Source organism: Mustela lutreola, chromosome 16, assembly GCF_030435805.1.
Source record: "Mustela lutreola isolate mMusLut2 chromosome 16, mMusLut2.pri, whole genome shotgun sequence".
In the NCBI taxonomy this organism is placed as follows: Eukaryota; Metazoa; Chordata; class Mammalia; order Carnivora; family Mustelidae; genus Mustela; species Mustela lutreola.
In genome coordinates this window covers 6,355,752-6,374,994 of record NC_081305.1, presented here as the reverse complement: position 1 = coordinate 6,374,994, position 19,243 = coordinate 6,355,752, and the positions used below count along the sequence as shown (strand labels likewise).

The 19,243-nt window shown below is 57.9% G+C and overlaps 1 protein-coding gene across 2 annotated transcripts in view; it reads left to right on the top strand.

Moving 5' to 3' along the window:
• Positions 1-7,200, top strand: part of CMIP (c-Maf inducing protein) — a 225,157-nt gene extending 217,957 nt beyond the window's left edge. For both annotated transcript variants that reach the window (XM_059151279.1, XM_059151280.1), the window contains 4 exons: positions 17-163; positions 1,017-1,122; positions 2,490-2,560; positions 5,185-7,200. In XM_059151279.1, coding sequence (XP_059007262.1) covers positions 17-163; positions 1,017-1,122; positions 2,490-2,560; positions 5,185-5,238 — 378 coding nt within the window. In that variant the 3' untranslated portion in view covers positions 5,239-7,200. The remainder of the gene's footprint in view (positions 1-16; positions 164-1,016; positions 1,123-2,489; positions 2,561-5,184) is intronic.
• The last annotated feature ends 12,043 nt before the right edge of the window (positions 7,201-19,243 follow it).

Sequence of the window (19,243 nt, the reverse complement as noted above, 5' to 3'; positions counted from 1 at the left end):
GCCCGTGTGTTTGCAGGACGCCGACTTGGCTCGTTTGCTGAGCTCCGGCTCTTTTGGGAACCTGGAGAACCTCAGTCTGGCCTTCACCAACGTAACCAGTGCCTGCGCGGAGCACCTCATCAAACTGCCTTCTCTCAAGCAGCTCAACCTGTGGTCCACTCAGGTGCGTGCTGCCTGCCTGCTCCCTGCTCCGTGCTCCCTCCCGCCCCTGCACCTGCCTTCCTGCCCCCAGGCACCCCGACACTGCACCTGCTCTGCCCCTGACTCCCTGGCTGGCCTCTCCGGCCAGAGCCCATGGCCCCGTCTCTCGATTACCACAGCCCCTCCCCGCTCAGCACCCACTCCCATGGCCAGAGGAGGTCTGGGATTTCATGAATCCATTTTGCAGGTGGAGTTGCTGAGCCCCGGGGCAGGGATGTCCTGGACAAAGTCTTAGAAGCCCTTTGAGGCAGGGCCGAGAGGTGGGCTGGTCTCATGCACCTGCCCGGGGAGCACATGGCAGCCCGTGGGCCTCGTTGTAATGACAACCACAGCTCACAGCTGCTCGGTGCCTGTCCTCAGGATTTCTTGTGCTGTTGAGCCCCTCGTGTGGCAGGGCGTGTGGTCCCCACACTGTCCCTGGGATGGGTAGGCACCCTCGTTGACAGAAGAGAAACCTGGTGTTCCTGGCAGTCTGCTTTCCAGGCCTGTCCCGCCCCATCCCACCGGCCTGCCCGGGGAAAAGCTGCTGGCCCCCACTTGGAGCCATAGCCATGGAGTTCCCAGCCCTCCCTGACAGAGAGCAGGAGTCCTGGGGAGGCCCTTGCCCAGCCCACATCCCACCAGCAGAAACTGGACTAGAACCCAAGTCAAGAGAAGCATTGTCTTTGGAGAGAAGCAAGGGCAGCCCAGAACGCCCCTGGGGCTTGGAGGGTGTTGACTCCTTCCTTGTCTGTGCACTGCTACCCCAGCCTCAAGGTCATTTCCCCAGGGGGTGGGGGTGGAGCATCAGGGCTGAGAGGGTCTCTGCTCCACAGTTTGGAGACGCCGGCCTGCGGCTCCTGTCGGAACACCTCACCATGCTCCAGGTGCTGAACCTGTGTGAGACACCCGTCACCGACGCCGGCCTGCTGGCCCTCAGCTGTGAGTCCCGAGGGCGTGGCCGGGGTGGGTGGCCTGCGGGGGGCCTGCGTGCGAGCAAGCATTAGCACACCCCAGCTAAGCACAGACTGCCCGTGCACTGTGCCGGGTGCTGGGCTATAGTCCTCCATCCCCCAAGTGGTCGCTGAGCACCTGCAGTGTGCCAGGCACTGTTCTAGGTGCTAAGAACGGCACAGCAGGGGAAACATCCCTGCTCTCAGAGAGCTTATATTCTAGAAGCAAAAGGGAAAATGAGTACCTGTTCCCTCCAGATACTTCAGGTTCAAGAAAAGTGCTCTAGGACATTGCTGCCCAACTGCCCTGACCAGTGGCGATAGCCACCCCCTGGGGTTAGAGGCGCAGATTCTCAGGTCCTGCCCCAGACCTGCTGATTCAATTTTAACAAGATGCCCAGGGGATTCCCTGCATTGTTGAAGTTTGAGAAATATTGCCCTAATAGAAGGGGTGCCTCGGTGGCCAAGCTGGTTAAGCGTCCAACTCTTGATTCTGGCTCGGATCCTGATCTCATGAGTGGTGGGATCAATCCCTGCATCGGGCTCTGCCCTCAGCCTGGGAATTTGCACTTCCTGTTTCTGACCTGCTGGTTAAGATCAGGCGCCCCGTGTCTTGGCTGGGAGGAATCGAGGAAGGCTTCCCAGGGAGGTGACCGGATCTGGGTGGAAAAGAGACATATGTACGAAGTGGCCGAGGAGATGATATGCTGGGCAGTGGCTGTGGCTCCTGCGAGGTTGTTGGCAAACTCCATATGGCTTGGGAGGGGTGGGGACAGGAGGCAGGAGTCATGGAGGGCAGAAAAGATGAGGTTTGGAGACATTTCTCTACAAATGTGCTCCTTGGATACTGTCGTGGGAGCCCCACAGTCGCTGGATCGGTGCTCCCAGGAAGGGACAGAGCATCACACCGCTGCCGAGCGACTCCTGACCACACCGCAGTTTGAGACCTGCTTTCAAGAATTTGGGGTCCGGGGCAGCCCTGTCGGAGAGTTTGCAGAGTTTCCCCGGGGGACGGGCCAGGCCTGGTCACTGCGGCTGATCTGCGGTGTGGCAGGCAGGTGCTGGGGACACTTGGGGTACAGGCAAGTGGAGGGAGTGAGAGAGAGGACCAGAAGGGAGAGAGGCTCAGAGAGCAGGGAGAGTGCATAGGCGCAGACCAGCGCCCGCCTGAAACTGACCTTCTGTCCTGGTGGCCCCTGGCCATGCCCCTGTAACGCCACTCACCCCACCCCATTTGCTCGTCAGGGGCCTGGGCCACTGCAGTCCGTCCCCTGGCTTCTCTGCCCCATCCCTGCAGCTGCCCTGGGCGGGAAGGTCTCACTGATTCCGTGACGGCATCTCTCTGTCCTTGTACAGCCATGAAGAGTCTCTGCAGCTTGAATATGAACAGCACCAAGCTCTCGGCGGATACCTACGAAGATCTGAAGGTACTTCCTCCCTCTCTGCCTACCCTCTTCCTTCTCTCCTCGCTTCCCTCCATCCACCAGCATCTAATAACTGGCGCTTCGCCCTCATGAAGCTTATTCTCCGGCAGGAACGGCTGTTACTGCAGCAGATAAGGCAGTAAACGGAGTAGGGACAGGTTGAGAGAAGTGCTAACGAGGAGGCCAGCAGCCAGTGGGTCGGGTGGAAATACGGAGGGCCTGTTTGGCATGTGATCCTCAAGGATGGTCGCTTTGACGTGAGGTCACAGCAGCCGAGACCTAAAAGATAAGCCACAGATGCAAAGGGTGAGAGGAGAAGCAAGTGCAAAGGTCCTGAGGCAGAAAGTGTTGGCGTGAGCTGACTTTGTGGCAGATGTGAGTAGAGAGTAAGAGAAAACAGACTGGGGCCAGACTGAATAAGGCCTCTTCAGTCACAGAAGGGCTCCGGATTTCATCCAAGTTCAGTAGAAAGCTTTCAGAGGCTCTAAACAGAGGAGTGAGTTATGCTCGTAAGCGCTTGTTCTGGCCGTTACCAGGAAAATGGATTTTTTTTGTGGGGGCGGGAGGTAGTGCAAGCAAGAGTAGAAACAGGAAGCACATTAATGGGGCTGGTGCCGTCACACAGATCAGAGCCTGGATGGCTGCCTGGGCTAGGTTGGCAAGATAACATTGGGAAAGGCAAAAGGATCTGAGTGGGGGAAGGCAGGGCACATTTTGTTTGTAAAACAGGTCTTAGGGACTGGAGAAGCTGGGCCTTCAGCAGCCTCCTGCCCCCGTCCCAGTGGGCCCGGTCCCATCCGCCCCAGCAGGCAGTGAGCGGGGCTGCAGGTAGCCCGTGCCAAGGACGGAAGGGCTGGGCCAGGTGGCCAGATGGTCCCACCAGCCCACTGGCGCCTTCGCAGGCAGGAAGCCACTCGGAGGGAATCCTCCCCAGCAGGGGGCCCCCCCCAACCTCCCCCTCAGCCAGACCCATGGCCGCTGTCACAGCATCTACTGTGTACCAGGCCCACACTGGGGGCAGGGACTCCACAGTGCTTCTGGGTCCGTCCTACACCCTGGGCGGAAGCTCAGTCCTGGCAGACAGATAAACAGTAACCCAGGCAGGACAGGGCTTGGGGACCAGCAGGGAGGGCACGGGGGACAGCCAGCCCTGTTTAGTGGGACAGAAGGGCCTTCCCAAGAGGAGGGCTTAAGAAACAATTTTTGCCAGGGCGGCCAGAAGAGAGGGCTGTCCCAGGGGTCCCGAGGAGTGCGTGGAGAGGGGGTGGGGGTGAAGTCGGCCTCAATGCCTGCCCCCCCCAACCTTGGTGAGGTCAGACCTCCCCCAGGGCTTATCACAGGTGCAAACTCCAGGGCATCCTGCCCAGTCCAGATGGGCATTTTTGCCCTACTGCCAAGGATTGCTATGCCCCTGAAAGCTGGAGGAGCCCAGAACCAGACACCAGGCAGCACAAGGGCATATGCAATTGGGGAAAAGCCACTTCCACATATTCAAGAGACACGTGGTGCCCACTTGTGGATAGTGGCCGGTGACACCCCAGCCTCAGTAATGTGGGGATCGGACCAACATGGGGGTGGCCCGCCTGCCTCTGGGGCCACCCAGATCACTGCCCCCCCCGCCCCCCACACCGCCCGTGCGGGAGAATCTGGAACCACTTCCTTGTGTTGCGGTCTCCTGATGTTGTGAGGTTGGCTTAAAGGTTTTTTTTACAGTGCTGCGCGGGTGACCGCAGGCCCCCGTGTGTCACCTCTGCCTGGGCAGCAGGGGGCCGTGAACTGGGCCCCAGGACAGAAGCACCGAGGAGCTGTGTGCTCGTGTATACGCACGTGCAGTAGCAGCTTGCCCGGGCCGGGTAGGCATGGGAGAGGGAAGGCAGGGGTGCAGAGAGGAGAGCCGTTAGCCCTCTCTGTGCAGGGCAGGCTCGTGGAGAAAAGCCGCTGCTTATAAAGGAAGAGAGGAGCCGTGTCTGGGCAGCAGGGATGGAGAGCAGGAGGCGGCTCTGAGCCGTCTCTGAGCAGGTGAACTAGTCTCGTCGGATCTGACCAAGTGTCCTGCAGGGGACACCCTCCGCCGCCCCCCAGTACCGGCCCTGACGGGGATCCCGTGGTCCTGGGATCCCGCTCCGTTCGCCTGCCCGACTGCTGGTAGTGACGGGATGTGAACAGCACGACGAGGGAGAACGGTCCCCCTCCCTGGAGCGTACCACTGTGTGTCGGGCAGGGCGGACTGTGTGTTCGCGGTTCCCGGCCTTCGCGCCGTCCTGGGAGCGGGGGACTGGGCCCCGTTCGTTGCACAGATGACACCTGAGGCTCCTGGAGGCTGGGGGCACGGCCCCGGGCCCTGCAGCCAGAAAGTGGTAGAGCTGGGCTCGTGCCCCAGGCTTCCCACCTACTCCAGAGCGCAGGGACGCACGGCCGGTCAGAGGAGGGGCCATGGAATCCCCGGCAGCTGTCACCTGCGCCATACCCCCATGTACTGCGTTCTCCCCACGGTCACCCAGCTCTGAGCTCCGGGGAGCCCCCGCTGGCAAAGTGGGGAGGGCAAGGTGGGACCCCCAGCCACTGAGGCAGGGGAGCCGGCGGGGCCGGGTGCTGGAAGGGACCGGCTCCTTCTTGCCGCCCCACAGGCCAAGCTTCCCAATCTGAAGGAGGTGGACGTCCGCTACACGGAAGCCTGGTGAACCTCCCGCCTCGGCAGGACGGCGTTTGCAGCTGCGACACACAACTCCTGACTAATAGCCGTAGAGCACCGGTCCTGGGGTCCTACCCCCAGCGTCCTGGCTGTGAGATAGATGGGGGAGTCTTTCTGGGGGCGGAGGGCGGAGGGCGGAGGGGGGAGGGGGTGGGGAGGGGGGCCGTGCGCACGCCCAGCCCCACCTAATTCTTTTAGCTTCATAATTGGAAACCTTGACCTGATCTAAAATGGACTTTGTAGCAACCAGAGGAGCATCAGCGGGTCGGGGGAGGGGGTGGGGTGGGCGTGGGGGGCTTGGGGAGGGGGGGACCCTTTGTGGATTTTCTTTGCCTTTGTGTTTAATGCTGTGTGGGAGAAGTCAACCCTGATGCCACCATCACAGGACCCCGATGGGCCTCGAGGGCTGAGGAAGGATGCTTTCTTCCTCAGAGGCTCGACCGAGAACTCAGCCCCCTGCCATTGGGACAAGAAAACCCAGACATGTCATCCCACGTCCATGTCCTCGCCATTGCTATGCAAAGTGATTCTTGTTGTACATAAGATTTAAATAATGCGCCTATTTAAGAAATGTTGACAAATTGCAGGTCTGGGACCTGCCTCTTATTTATGAAGTCTTCGACCCTCCCTCCCTCCCTCCTGCCCTCCCCCTGCCCGCCCCTGGCCTGTAGTACTGTACAAACCAGTCAGCTGTTGGGGTAGTGGTAGTATTATTGTTATTTTTTTAAAGGAAACCGACAAAAAAAAAAAAAAACCTCCTTGGAAAATTAATTGCTTTTTTGTAATGAATTCTGTATGCTAATGCTCGGCCGTCCGTCTGCCCCCCTCAGCCCCCCCCAACTGTGCATTTCCAAGTCCCGCGTGTCTCCAACTTCCTCACGGGTGGGAGTCAGGCTGGGGGAAGTGGGAGGTGGGGTCCCCACGTTGTAGTCTTGCTCCCGCCAGGCCCCGGCTTTCTCTCAGCCCCTTTTACCTGTGTGTGGGGGGGTGCTTGACCTGTGCTCCCAGCCCCCGCCCGGGAGAGCTCCCATCTCCCGTGGCCTTGACCCTCCCCATCCCCACTGAGACTGTGGCCCGCGGCCTCCCTGCCATCCTGTGCTTCGCGTGGTCTCCTCATGCATGCCCGCTTCTTTGCATGGTCTCTTGGGAGAAGAGAGAGACGTCACCTCCACCAGCCTGACTGCCCGCCCTGCCCCCATGAATGTGACCGCTGCGGCGCAGATACCCCTTCTGTCCCCACCCCGGTCCCGAAGACAAACCAACCTCCATTTCTTTTGTAAACAGTCTGGCTTTTTCTTAACAAGCCCTCACTGTACAGAACAGCCCTTTTATGGTTTACTTGGGGTCCCCTCTCCCCCCAAGCCCCCTTTTCTGTTGGTTTAGCACAAATACCGCCCCCCTCCGACACCTCCAGACCTAACCCCCAGTCAATGTAATTGTTTTATATATATTTAATCTTATTCAATGGAAACCATGCTTTTGTCGTTTTATACTTTGCTAGGTAGACTTTATTACCCCCCGACTATGCCCTCATTTTTTTAAAAAAGGAAAAAAAAAAAGAAATTGGGTTTCAGTCTTAATTCATTTTACGTGCCAGGTTTTATTTTGTGTGTGCGTGTGAGTGTGTTCTGTTTCGTGTTTTGTTTTGTTTTGTTTTCTGTTGTTGTTGTTTTCTGTTGTTTGGTTTTATTCTCTCCCCTCCGGTCCCATACTTTATAGCACTCTGGTGCAGGAAGAAGCAGAAGCAAAAAAAACAAAAAAACAAAAAACAAAACAAAACAAAAAAAAACTTTAAAAAACTTTAAAAAAGGAAAAAAAAAAAAGAACCGAGACATGCCACCTTTTCCCTTCGCACTGTTGCTTTTCCTGATGGTTAATACTACTGTCACGTAGCTGTGTTCAGAGATGTGAAATACTTTCAGGCAAAAATAAACTGTAAGTGACTCATTGACATCTGGCCTTTCTGTGTGGCTTCGAGGGAGCCTTTCGGTGGGGATGGGAAGGGGATAAGACCCCGGCGGTTGACATGTGGGCCAGATGCCCCTGTGTCATGAGGTCACTCTGGGCATCCTAGGATGTTGTGCGGCGTCCCTGGCCTCCGCTGGCCACCCCCAGTCCTCACAACCAGAACACCCCCAGGGGACAAGAATCATACCCCCAGGGGAAACCCCAGGCAGCCATTGTGTGCCTCAGGGCCCCTAGGGCCACTCTAGTCTAGAACTTCTAGGACCCCTGTGCCTTTCCTTCATCTGGGGGGTCTCAGGAAATGCCAATTTTGATTTCCAGGGTCTGGGTGGGGCCCTCCTAGGACCTCTGGGCAGCAGAGAGGCTGCCGGTTTATGGAAGCTGCTCTGAGTTCAACAGCCTTAGAACCATCCATCCAGCTGCCCTGGCACCCACATGTCTCCCCAAGACGGGGTCAGTGCATCCTGGGAGCTTTATTTCCACCCCTCTCCCAAGTCCTTTGCCGTCCAGTGTTTTCTCACTAAGACCCCAGCCCAGTGGCCCCATCGCTCACCCCACCCCATGTCCAGGCCATCGCCAGCCCTCAGAAACGACTCCTTGCCCATCTGTACGCCCACCTCCTTCACCCAAAGCCAGCCCCTCGTCTCTCTCCGGAAGACTGGAGCGGCACCTCCCCGTCTCCCGGGGTCCATTCTACACCCCCTTCCAACCTCGCTGCCCACCCTGCCTCTCCCCAGCCTCGCTCCCCGGCCCTGCCCTCCTTGCTTCCAGAAGCCTCTGTACACCCATCGAGGGGACAGCCCAAGAACGTGATGGGGTATCCGCTGCTTCGCCTCCAGCCACACCGGAAAAGCAGGTGCCATGGGCAAGGATCCGGAGGGCCCTGGCTTCGTGACGGCCAGCCCTGGCGGAGACCCATGTGTGCGTGCAGACATGTGTGCAAGGCGCTGCCGCCTTCTCGGTCACTGATCCTTGCCGCCCCGGGGAGGGCCTGGCTCACCCCAGTGCACATAACTACCAAATGCAAGGAGGCTGGGGGGAGGGGGCACCAGCCATCCTGTCCTCAGCCCTCCTCCTCACTCTGTTCTGCATCACCTGGGATCCCCTGCCCCGGCTTCTCGGGGAGCCTGGGGAATGCAGGCTACGCAGGGCAGGTCGGGAGGCCGGAAGAGAGATGTCAAGGTGCTTCTTCCTCCGGGCATCCCAGCTTCACGGTATCCTTCCTCCGCTACTCCGGCTCAGGGGGCTATTCCATTGTCAGCCCAGGCCTCGGCCTCGTCAGACCTGCCTGCTCCTGCCAGCTCGGGAGCCTCACACCCTTTGACCCCAACCTGCCCTGCAGGAGGTCCCGAGTCCGGCCATTGGCCCTCCCCTGGCACGCCTGAGCCTCACTGTGTCTTCCCTTTTAAGCCCGTGGCTTAAAACAAGACGTGTTCTCTCACGCCTCGGGAGACCAGAAGTCCTCAAAGTCAGGATGTCGGCAGGGTCGCACTCTTTCCTTATCTCTTCCAGCTTCCGGGGCCTCCGGGCATTCCTGGTCGTGGCTCCGCTCTCCCAGCCTCTCGGCCTTTCTCACCCCAACCCCCACTCCTGCGTCTCTTTACCCGTTGCTTTCTCTTACCGAGACCGCTGCCGCTGGATGTAGGGCCCACCTGGATGACCTAGGACGACCTCATGGACAGGTCCGTAACGGGATCATCTCTGCAAAGACTCCTTTTCCAAATAAGGTCACGGCCATACGTTCCAGGTGAAAGCATCTCCTGGACCCCAGCACTGGAGGGCAAAGATGGGAGGGAGAAGAGCCCGTGTTCCGTTGTTCACACTTCCAAGTCTGGGATTCGTCCTGCGGGCTCTGAACGATAGGGAGATTGCAATTATCCATCCGCTTTCTAACGTAACACTTAGGTAGCCCCTACTGTGTCCTACTATGACCCTTCTTGCCTGATAGGGAAGTGGAGGCCAGGAGAAGCTGGGTCTCTTGGTCAAGGTCGCACAGGGAGCCGGGCCCTGGGGGGGACATCTCCGCACTGCTGCTGGTAGGTAGATGGGGCTGGGACCACGGCAGGGACCATGTCGAGAAACGGATCCAAGAGGAGCTCAGGAATCAAACGGCAGGACTTGGGACTAGTACAGAGGGAAAGCCGGCCAGGAGTCAAGGATCACGTTCAGTTTCTTGGCTGAGTCCCCATGTCAGGCTTCGAAGGCCCTAGACTTAGCAGTTCTTGAGGATAAGCGGGGCTGGTATGTCTCCCTTCTAGTGGGCTCTGAGGCCTGCTTTCCCTGGGGGCGCCTCCCTACACGGTCACCAGGTACGTCCGCTCTAGCCAAGCTGGAAGGAGTCTACAGCTGGGGACCCCAGATCCGCTTGCACCCGTGTTCGGAGCTGGAGGTGGCACCTGACGGGAGGTCTCCTACATGGCCAGCAGGCGTGGAACTTGGTTCGCCCTCTTTGGAAAGCGTTTCAGCTAGAGCTAAAGCTAAGCTCCTGCCCCACCCTGGGCATATGCCCCACAACCCCGCTCCTGGGCGTACGCCCCAGAGAACCGAGTGCTGGTGTCCACCAAGAGACGCAAGCGAGAACACTTCCAGCAGAATTCTTCGTAACCGCCGAGGAGCTGGAAGCCGCCCAAATACCCACTGAGAGGAGAGTAAACAAAGCAGGGGAGTCACGTGTGGCGGGACTGCGCAGGTGTCCCCATCAATAGGAGAATGAATAGACACAGTGACACAGTCCTACGATGGAATTCTGCAGAAAAGGACAAAAGAGCCAACTGCCGCTACCCACAGTGACGTGAATTAATTGGACAGACGTTCCGTGTGTGCGAGGAGCCAGACATCAGTGAGGGTTTGCCACCGGATCCCGTTCACGTGAGTTCATGCACAGGTACCAGGCATCTGTGATTAGTCAAACGGAGGTTGTTGATAGCCCGGGGGCGGGACGTGCTATTGACTGGGAAGTTGGAGGGAGCTTTCTGGGGGTGATTAAAATACCCGGCTTCTTGATCTGCAGTCACACGGGTGTTTAAACGCTCATGGAGCTCCACATTTCAGATCTGTGTCATTTACTGCACAGGTGACACCTGGCGGGTTCAGTACATTAAGCCTCTGTCTTTGGCTCAGGTCACGATCCCAGGGGCCTGGATCCAGCCGCGGGTCCTCGGGCTCCCCGCTCCATGGGGAGTCTGCTTCTCCCTCGGCCGCACTCATGAGCTCGCGCGCTCTCTCTTCTCTCTCTCAAGTAAAGTTTTTTTAAAAAGTGGCATCAAGTGGACACAACCCAAATGTCCCTGACCAGGCAATAAATACGGTAAATCCAGACAACGGACTATTATCTACCTGCAAGAAGGAATGCACTATAGATAGTCATTCCAACACGGATGAATCGTGAAAACATGATGCTGGGGGAAGGAACCCAGACACAAAAGACCACCTATTGTTTTGTTCCATTTATAGGAAATATCCAAAATAGGCAGACCTATGGAGAGGGAAAACAGACTGGTATTTACTGGGGACTAGGAAGCAACTGCTTAATGGCAATGGGGTTTTGTTTGGTGGTGATGAAAATTTTTTGCAACGAGAGAGGTGGTGATCACACAAGACGTAATTGTTCTAAATGCCTCTTTAAAATGGTGCATGTTGCATGAATTTTGCCTTTGTTTTGAAAAACGACATCCAAAAAGCAGATTTTAGAGAAAAGCTGGCTGCTGCTCCTCTCTGCTGGGTCTGGGCCTCGGAGGGAGAGGGGTGCCAATGCCACCGTGACTTCTAGCCAAGCGGTACTTGCCCATCCTCACCAAGTCCCCTCCCGGTGGAGCTTTGTCTCTCCTCAAACACTCTACTGCCATCTGCTGGAAAATTGTCTTTATACATACACAAACGCCCTTAAATGTGGCATGCTTGTTCCATGGACAACCCGCGCAGCTGTATAGAGCAGGACATCTGACTTGGCTTTATTTTTCAGTGTAGCTCCTCAGCTTTCAATAGGGCCTTGAAAACCTCCATGCTGCCCTCCTGCCACCTCACCACCCCACCCACGCCCTCTCTGATGCTGAGTAAGGTTAGCCCGAGCCACCTTCTCAGATTTGGCAGGGACATGCAGCCATGTGGTTCCTGATCCCCTCATCCCTGCCCTTCAGACACACCTCTAGAGACAAAAGCTTCCCCAGAGCACCTTGTTCATCTCCACAGCAGCGGGAGGCTGAGGACCGCAGAGAAGGTCTCCACCAAGCCCCTGGCAATAGGCCTCTTGGCTGTTTGTGCTTCCTCTCCATGTAATGGTAGGAACAACAAGCTGTTCCTCGAGAACACCAGGCTGTGTCTCTTCTCCAGTGTGCCAGGGAGGAGAAGGGGCTGCCGGATCCCGTGGGAAAGAGGCTCAGGAAACGGGGCACCAGAATCTCTGGGTACGGAGCACAGGATATCTGTCCACTGTGGCAGCTCCTTTCTGGCTCCCGCCCCCAACCGTGGCCACAGGAGAGGTGGGAAGTGAGTCAATGATTCTCTCATGGGTTTTCATTTTGTTTGTTTTGTTTTTATGGGTGGCCATGCCTCGCAAGCCTCGTACCCCTGGAGTTCCCATGGTATCTATCATGGGCCTGGAGTTGGGGACTATCTCCCCTGGTGTTGGCGGTTCAAGACAAGCCATGTCTTAGAGAAGTAGGATACAAGCCACATATATAATATAAAATGTTGTAGTAGCCACGGTTTTTAAAGAAACGGGCAAAATCAATTTTAACAATATATTTTCCTTAACCTAACAGACCCCAAATAACATTTCAACATGTAATTAATATAAAACTTACTGAGATATTTCACATTCTTTTCTTTTCTTTTTTTTTTTGTACAAAGTCTTCTGTGTGTCTTGCATTTCCAGCACATCTTCGTTGGGACCAGTCACACACATCTCAAGCACTCCACAGCAGCCATATCTGGCTCTCCTACAGACAGCACAGTTCTAGAACTTCCATAAACTCAGAGCACGAGAAGTGGAGAACAGCATGCGTCCAGGACTTGAAATAGCCTAACGCAGGGAGAACATGGTTTCGGCTTGGATGCGTGGACGGAGAGGAGGCCTCAGAGCTGCCTGTGAGCGACCTCGGGCGGGAGGGTCTCGCAGGTGCCCAGCCTGGGGGGAGGCCCTTACAGAACTGACCTGCAGAGCTGCGGGGTTCAAGGGTCCAGCCCCCAGGCCTTCTGGTAAGCAAGCTCCTGTCCACTTTAACTGATTTTTTGAAAGAAAGGTAGTATATTCATTTAGGAGAGAAAGCTTGGTAGACATCGACAGAGAAAGTCCACTAACAGCTGCTCAGGGCCAAGGGGCTGGGCGGACAGGCAGGGGCCCTGCTTTCATTTTGGAGTGATGAAAACGTTCTCCTTCCTGCGGTGATGCCGGCACAATGCTGCAAGTACACTAAAAACGCCCCGCTGTACGCTGTGCTTGGGTGGGTTGTGTGGTCAGTGAATTATATCTCAAGTAGGCTTTTTTTTTTTTATTATTTTATTTATTTATTAGAAGGAGAAAGAACAGGGGAAGGGGCAGAGGGAGAGAGGCAAATTGGAGCAGACTTCCCAGGGGGCCTGGAACCCCAGGCCAGGCTGGATCCCACTACTCAGAGATCCTGGTCGGAGCCCTGATCTAGAGCTGGTGAGCCACTCAGGCGCCCCTCAATAAGGCTATTTATTTTTAATGTACCGAACACCTACTGGGTGCCAGGCACGCTGCAGACTCAGGAGTAAATAAAGCAAAAGGCCGTCCGCCACCCCCCGCAGTCTGGGGAAGGAGGCCGCCCCCAGCCAACCCCACAAGCCCTCTCCTGAGTGCGGCGGAGGGGGCTGCAGGGAGGGGCAGGCTGCGGCAACGAGCGCCTCCGAGAGGGGGCAGCACCGAGCTGAGGTGCCCCGACCTTGAAGAGCCCCAGAGGACCCGCGCGCCGGGCAGGTGGAGCCTGGAACCGCCTTCCAGGCAGTGGGAAGAGCGGGCGCGGAGGCCCAGAGGCAGGGCGTGGCCGGGGCGAGGCAGAGACTCGCAGCCGGGAGGAGGAGGACGTGGGGGCCTGAGCTGCAGGAGAGCGCGGCAGGGGGCGGAGGCCGAGCGGTGGGGAAGGGGTGCGTGACGCTTGGAGACTTGTTCGAGTGCGCACCCCCCGCCCCCACTGAGGAGTGGGCGGGAGGGAGGCGGCCGGGAGTCCGGGAGGGCGGAGGAGGGGGTCGCCGCGGCCCGCCGCCCGCGTTCCCCTCCGCAGGCCGCGCTCCGGGGGCGGGGCTGCTCGCGGACGGAACAGGAAGTCGGGTCCGCCCAGCGAGCGGCCCGCGGCGAGCCCCGGGAGGGCGAAGGGGCGGGCTCACACCTGTCGGGCCGGGCTCACACCTGTCGGCCCGTGGCGGCGCGGACGGGACGGGTCAGAAGGCGGGGTGGCGGCGCCCACGCCCCTGCGGCCCCAGCTGCTGCCGAGCCCGGCTGGGGCCGCGCCAGGCCGGCGGGTGGGGGCGGGAGGCGGCGCGCCCGGCCGCGGGCCCGTGACGTCAGCGTTGCCATGGAGACCGCGGCTTCCCCGGCGCACGCCCTGCAGCTGCGGCGGACCCCGGGGCTGGGGAGGCGGCGGCGGGGCTGAGGGGAGCGGGAGGAGCGCGCCCGCGTCGTGCAGCTCGGCCCCAGAGCGCGGCCCAGCGCGACCCCGAGGGGTCCTGCCCCCCGCAGCCTGCGCCCACCCCTGTCGCCCAGACGCGGCTCCTTTCGTGCGGGCTGGGAGACGCTTTGGCTTCAAAGAGCGCGGGGTCCCCCGCGGCCCTCCCCACAGTAACAGACCGAAGGGGCTTGCTCCGTCCGTCCCGTCGACCTACCGCCCCCCCCCCACCGGCTCCAGGGTTTCGTGTCCACGAACCCCTTCCTTCCCAGAGCCTGTAGCGAGGCCCGTAGTGAGGCCGTCCTGGGGCCCTGCGGGTGCCCAGCGCCTGGCCCGCTCCTGTGGCCCCCAGCACGACCCCGCGAGGGAGAAGCGGCGATCTGTCCCCGCCGCCCCGAGGAGCGCACTAGGCAGTGGGGTTCTCTTTGTCTCTCCACGTGCTCAGGCCCATCTTCCCTTCCAGATTCTTAAAAGACACCTTCAGGAACACAGTGTCCAGGCAGGTTCACCTCCGGATTCTCGCTCATTTCAGGCCTCTTCCTTCTTCCCACTTCTGAGGGGGACGCCTGTCCTGGACTTGGCAGGTGTTGCCCTTGTCGCTGTGTGCTCACTGCTGCTTCTCCACCTGGTCACGGGGGTGCTCGCGCTGTGGCCCCGGTGTGCGCACTTGGCAGGACTGGGTGGAGTGGGAGTGAGGGTCGGTGCCACAGGGTCCCCCAGGTCCTGCCCCAAGTTGCTAGTCACCTACCTCCAGCTGCTGCTGATGTAGGAAAGAGGGTGTTAGGGTTCAACACCGATGGCCAAGGAAGGATTCTTGGGATGTCTTTGGTGCAAAAAGGTGGTTTTATTAAAGCATGGGCCAGGGCCCTGGGGCAGGAAGAGCCACACTGGGGTCCGGAGGCGTGGCCCATTATAGACTTCCAAGTGGGAAGGGGGTTAGGAATAGCAGAGGTTTCTCAGGAATTTTGGAAGCAAGCTTTCCAGGACCTTGAGGGGCTAGCTGTTGTGGGAAAACGTCATTTATTACCATCTGATAAAACCTTAGTCAGGAGACCCTTCAGATGCATATGGGTGAGCCAAGGAGGGGTGGGGGGGTGGTGATTGCCAAAACATATCTTGGGGGTTTAGAGATAAAGGAAGCTTCCAAAGGAACTTTTTTATGTTAAAGTAGATTTACAGGATCCTGGTTGCGGTGGTGGGGAGGGGTCACACTCGGATTGCCTTTTGCCTTTAGCAGTGAATAAAGACCAGACTCCTCCCTTGGGGAGTTGTGTTCTGGAGAAGTCCGGTAAGAAACAGAATTAATAAGAAAAAGGATGTAGTGTCTTAAAAGGGTAGATGTGATGGGAAGAAAACCCAAACAAGGGGATGGAGAGAATAGAGGGAAGGTGCCCCGGGAAGGCGTCGGTGAGAAGCGGAAATCTGGGTAAAGACCTGAAGGAGGAGAGGGAGGATCCAAGGGATGTTTGCGGGGAAGAGCATTCCAGGCAGCGAGAACAGCCAGTGCAAAGGCCCTGAGGTCAAAGCAGGTAAGGAGTGTGAGAGGAAGAGGAGATGATGCAGCCAGAGCAGAGTGAGCAAAGCCGAGAGGAGAGGAGGGGACTGTCTCCTGAGTCTGCTGCCTGCTGCGTGGAGGCCGTGGGTTTTACTGAGACTCTGCACTCTTGTCCTCACAGATAAGCAGGCATGCTTCCGTACCTGCCGCCAGTGGCCCCCGGCTGAGCGCCCTCCTGTGCACTGTGTCCTCTCAGCTCCCAAATACCCTCATTATTCCCACTTTGTAGATGAGAAAACTGAGGGATGAGATGGGATTCATCTGGAAAAAGGTATGTGTCGGGGGAGGGCCTGGGCCTCTCTAATGTTCTCAGGGAGGAGACCACGAGGCCTGTCATAAGAAAGAAACCGGCTTTTCTGTGGCTGTTCCACTCAGCCTCCAGAAGAGCCCAAATCTTGGGGTCACAGGCTCCTCCAGAGTGGGGCAGGAGGCTCTGTTGTTCCCAGTCTTCCTTCCCTAGGCTGATGGCCCCCAGCCACAGCCAGCAGCCGTAGGATTGGCAGCCTCCCTGGTGTGGGGGTGGTCCGTTGAGAGAACGAGGTTTTTCCTACCGAGCAGGCCTAAAGGATTGTGGGAGGACTCGGGGTGGTTCTCAGCAGGACAAAAGGAGGCTGGCGGGGCTTCGGGTGGGGAACCGACTTCCACCTTTGAGGGAGGGGGCCAGCCTCCTGACCAACCCCCTAAGTCCCTTGGCCTGTCTGGGCAAGTCCCATAGAATTGAGGTCTAGAAAATGTTTCCTCACCTGGGCGACAGATATTTTCATGGGTCTGTTTGTCCTGTGAGGAGCGGTGGAGGGGCGGCTGGCTGGCTGGGTGGCTGAGGAAGTGATGAATGAAGGACCAGACGTGGGGGATGGACTCGTGGCTGGATGGACAGATACGCGAGGAGATGGGTAGCTGAGTCGGTGGTGGCTGAATGGGTGGCCGTGGAAAGGATGAGTGGATGGTTTAGTGACTCATGAGTGGGTGTATTAACTATCTCCTACAGTGTAAAAAAATCACCTCAAAAGGTAGTGGCTTGGAATAACAAATAGGCATCTCACTGTTTCTGTGGGGCTGGAACTCAGGAGGGGCTCGGCGGGGTGGTTCTCACTCAGGGCTCCCACGGGGCTGCCATCGGGACAGCAGCCTCGGTCTTGGTCTCATCTGAAGGCATCCCGGGCTGGAGGGCCCACTTCTGCGATGGCGTCCCACACCGCGGTTGGCCGAAGGCCTCAGTTTCTCCTCCACTGGTTCTCCGGTAGCCTACTTAAGTGTTCTCATGACGTGGCTCTTTCTACAGTGAGTGATCAGAGAGCGACCAAAGCCGAAACTATGGGGATCTTTATCACTAAGGTCTCTGATGTCAGCAAGTCAACTGACATCAGCCCACGCTCAGGGGAGGCAAATTAGGACCCACCGCTGGAAGGAAGAGCATCAGAGAATTTGTGGACAGATTCTTAAAACTGTGGCAACAGATAAAGGGATGGTGTACCCACTGTTCTTCCGTGACGCTGGGATCTTAGCATGATCTCAGCCCCACAGCCCGCTTGTGAAATTCACCTGGGACGCTTCTAGATGCTCTCCGAGCCAGGGCGCCAACCCCAGGCCCTCTGAAGGACTTGCTCAGAGCAGAGACTGGACCTTTGTGGGTTTGTTTTGTGGAAAGATCTTAAACTGTAGCCGTAACATTTCTGTTTCCACCGCATTTTGTTACTGTAAAACGTGCACATTGTAAAACAGACCATTTTAGCCGCTTTCGAAGGTGTGGCTCGGTGGCAAAGGGTTTATTCAGGTGGTGGACCGCTCCCCTCCAGAAATGTTCATTTTCTGAAACCGAAGCCCTACCTGTTCAACCCCCACTCCCCATTCCTCCCTGCCCAGCCCACAGCGAGGCCATGTTCCGTCTCTCCGAGTTCCCCCCGCTCTAGACCCAGCGGAGTGGAACCCCGGGGCCTCGGGCGTGATTGACTTAGTTAGCACAGTGACGTCGTTGTAGGCACGTCAGAGCTTCATTGCTGTTGCAGCTGAATAACCTTCCATTGTCCGAATGGACCCCGTTTTGTTTATGCACTGTCTGTCGGTGGGCGATGAGACCGCATCCACGCTGGCCTCGTCAAGGCTCCCAGGTGATTCTAATGAGCTACCAGGGATGAAAAACAAGGCCTCAGACGAGTGCCTCGCAGTCCTGGCTGCACGTGCCAATCACCTGGTAGCGGTTCAAAAAATACCAACGCCCGGTGAGCCTGGCCGACCCCCTGGATCAGGATCTCTGGCAGGGGGACTGGGGAGTCTGTAAGAATAACCAATTCCTTCCCCTAGAACGCCAGGGGGTGCGGACTCATTGCCAAGCCTCTGCTGCCCCCTGGTGGCAGCACCTGGGATCCTCCCTCCACCCCGGGTCGCCTGCCTGCTCACAAGGAGTCCAGGAGGGCCAAGCCCCCACCCGTGCCATTCCCTGGGGGTCTGGGGATCCTGTGAGGCTCTGCCCGGCCCCACTCCCCCACTATCTCCTGGGTTCCCTGTCTAGAAGAACAGAGGAGTCTATCAGAGAGGAGAAGGCACAGACAGGTGGAGGACTCCACTTTGCCGCTTGCCGGCTGCATGACCTCGAACAAGCCATTTCATCCGTGCTGGGGGGACGACCGCAGCCGCGTCTGGACAAGTCCCTGAGATCAGAGTTACGGGTGCGGGTTAGCTTTGGGGAGCACCTGGAATTCCTCAGCCTCGGCCTGCTGACATTTCAGTGGGATTAATCCCTGCGGTGGAGACCCCCTGGGCACAGGAGGGTTTGGAACGGCCCTCCTGGCCTCGTCCCAAGACCCAACAGTGAAACCCCCAGTTCTGACAACCAAGAATGTTTCCAGATATGACAGATGTCCCCTGGGTATAGGGTTGCCAGACCAAAAAGGCAGGTTTCCCAGTGACATTTCAGATAAGCGACTCACATCTTTTTGGTCTCACGATGTCCCAAAGGTTGCCTTTTTCTTTGCTAAATCCAGAAACCCTACAAAACCACCTCAGTGGAGAGCCACTGCCCCTCGAGTGTGTTACGCCTGCAGGAGGCGAAGCCAGCAGATGGAGAATGTGCGGCAGGAGGGCACCGGCCTGGCCCGGTCAGGGCGGGCCCAGGCATGGTGAGTGACGTGGGCCTCGGAAAAAGGGTGGTCGTGGGAGAGGAAGCAGCGTTCACAGTTGGGCCGAGTGCCTCCAGGGGCTCAGAGCCACCAGTGTGCTGGGGACAGGGGACACCTTGTTTTCCCAGCACCTGCGGACAGAGCAGTTTGTGGCCAACCACAAGTTGGGACAGTTCATCCCCAACTTTTCCCCTGAGAGAACCCTCAGTGTTGGGGAGTCAGGCCCAACTTGCTCATTTGCAAGAGGAAGAAGCAGGCCCAGAGAGGGGCAGTGACTGGCCCCAAGTCACACAGCCAGCTTATGGCAGTGGCAAAGCAGGCATCTGGCTCTTCAAGCCGGGACTCTTGCCCCTGGGGTGGAGCCTGGGGATGTCCTCAACTTGGGGTAAGTCCTCTAGGAGCTCCCAGCATTTTCCCGATGCGGAGGCACTGAAGGCTGGGCCTGCTGCGGTCGCAGCTGCTCTCCGTACCACTCCAGGAGAGTGTGGGGCCCCGTCTGGGGCTGCCCCTGTCGGGACCATCTCTCATCACTGTCTGATACGGTGAGGCCACAGGAGGAAGTGGTACAGTGTTGGTACTTGGAGCCGGACTGTCTGGGGCCAGATGCGAGCTCTGCCCCTCACTGACTGTGACCTGAGGCGCCCTGTGCCTCAGCTTCTTCATCTGTAAAATGGGAGTGATGAAAATCAGGCCTATTTTGTAAGGAGTACTTAGAAGAAGGAGTACTTAGAAGAG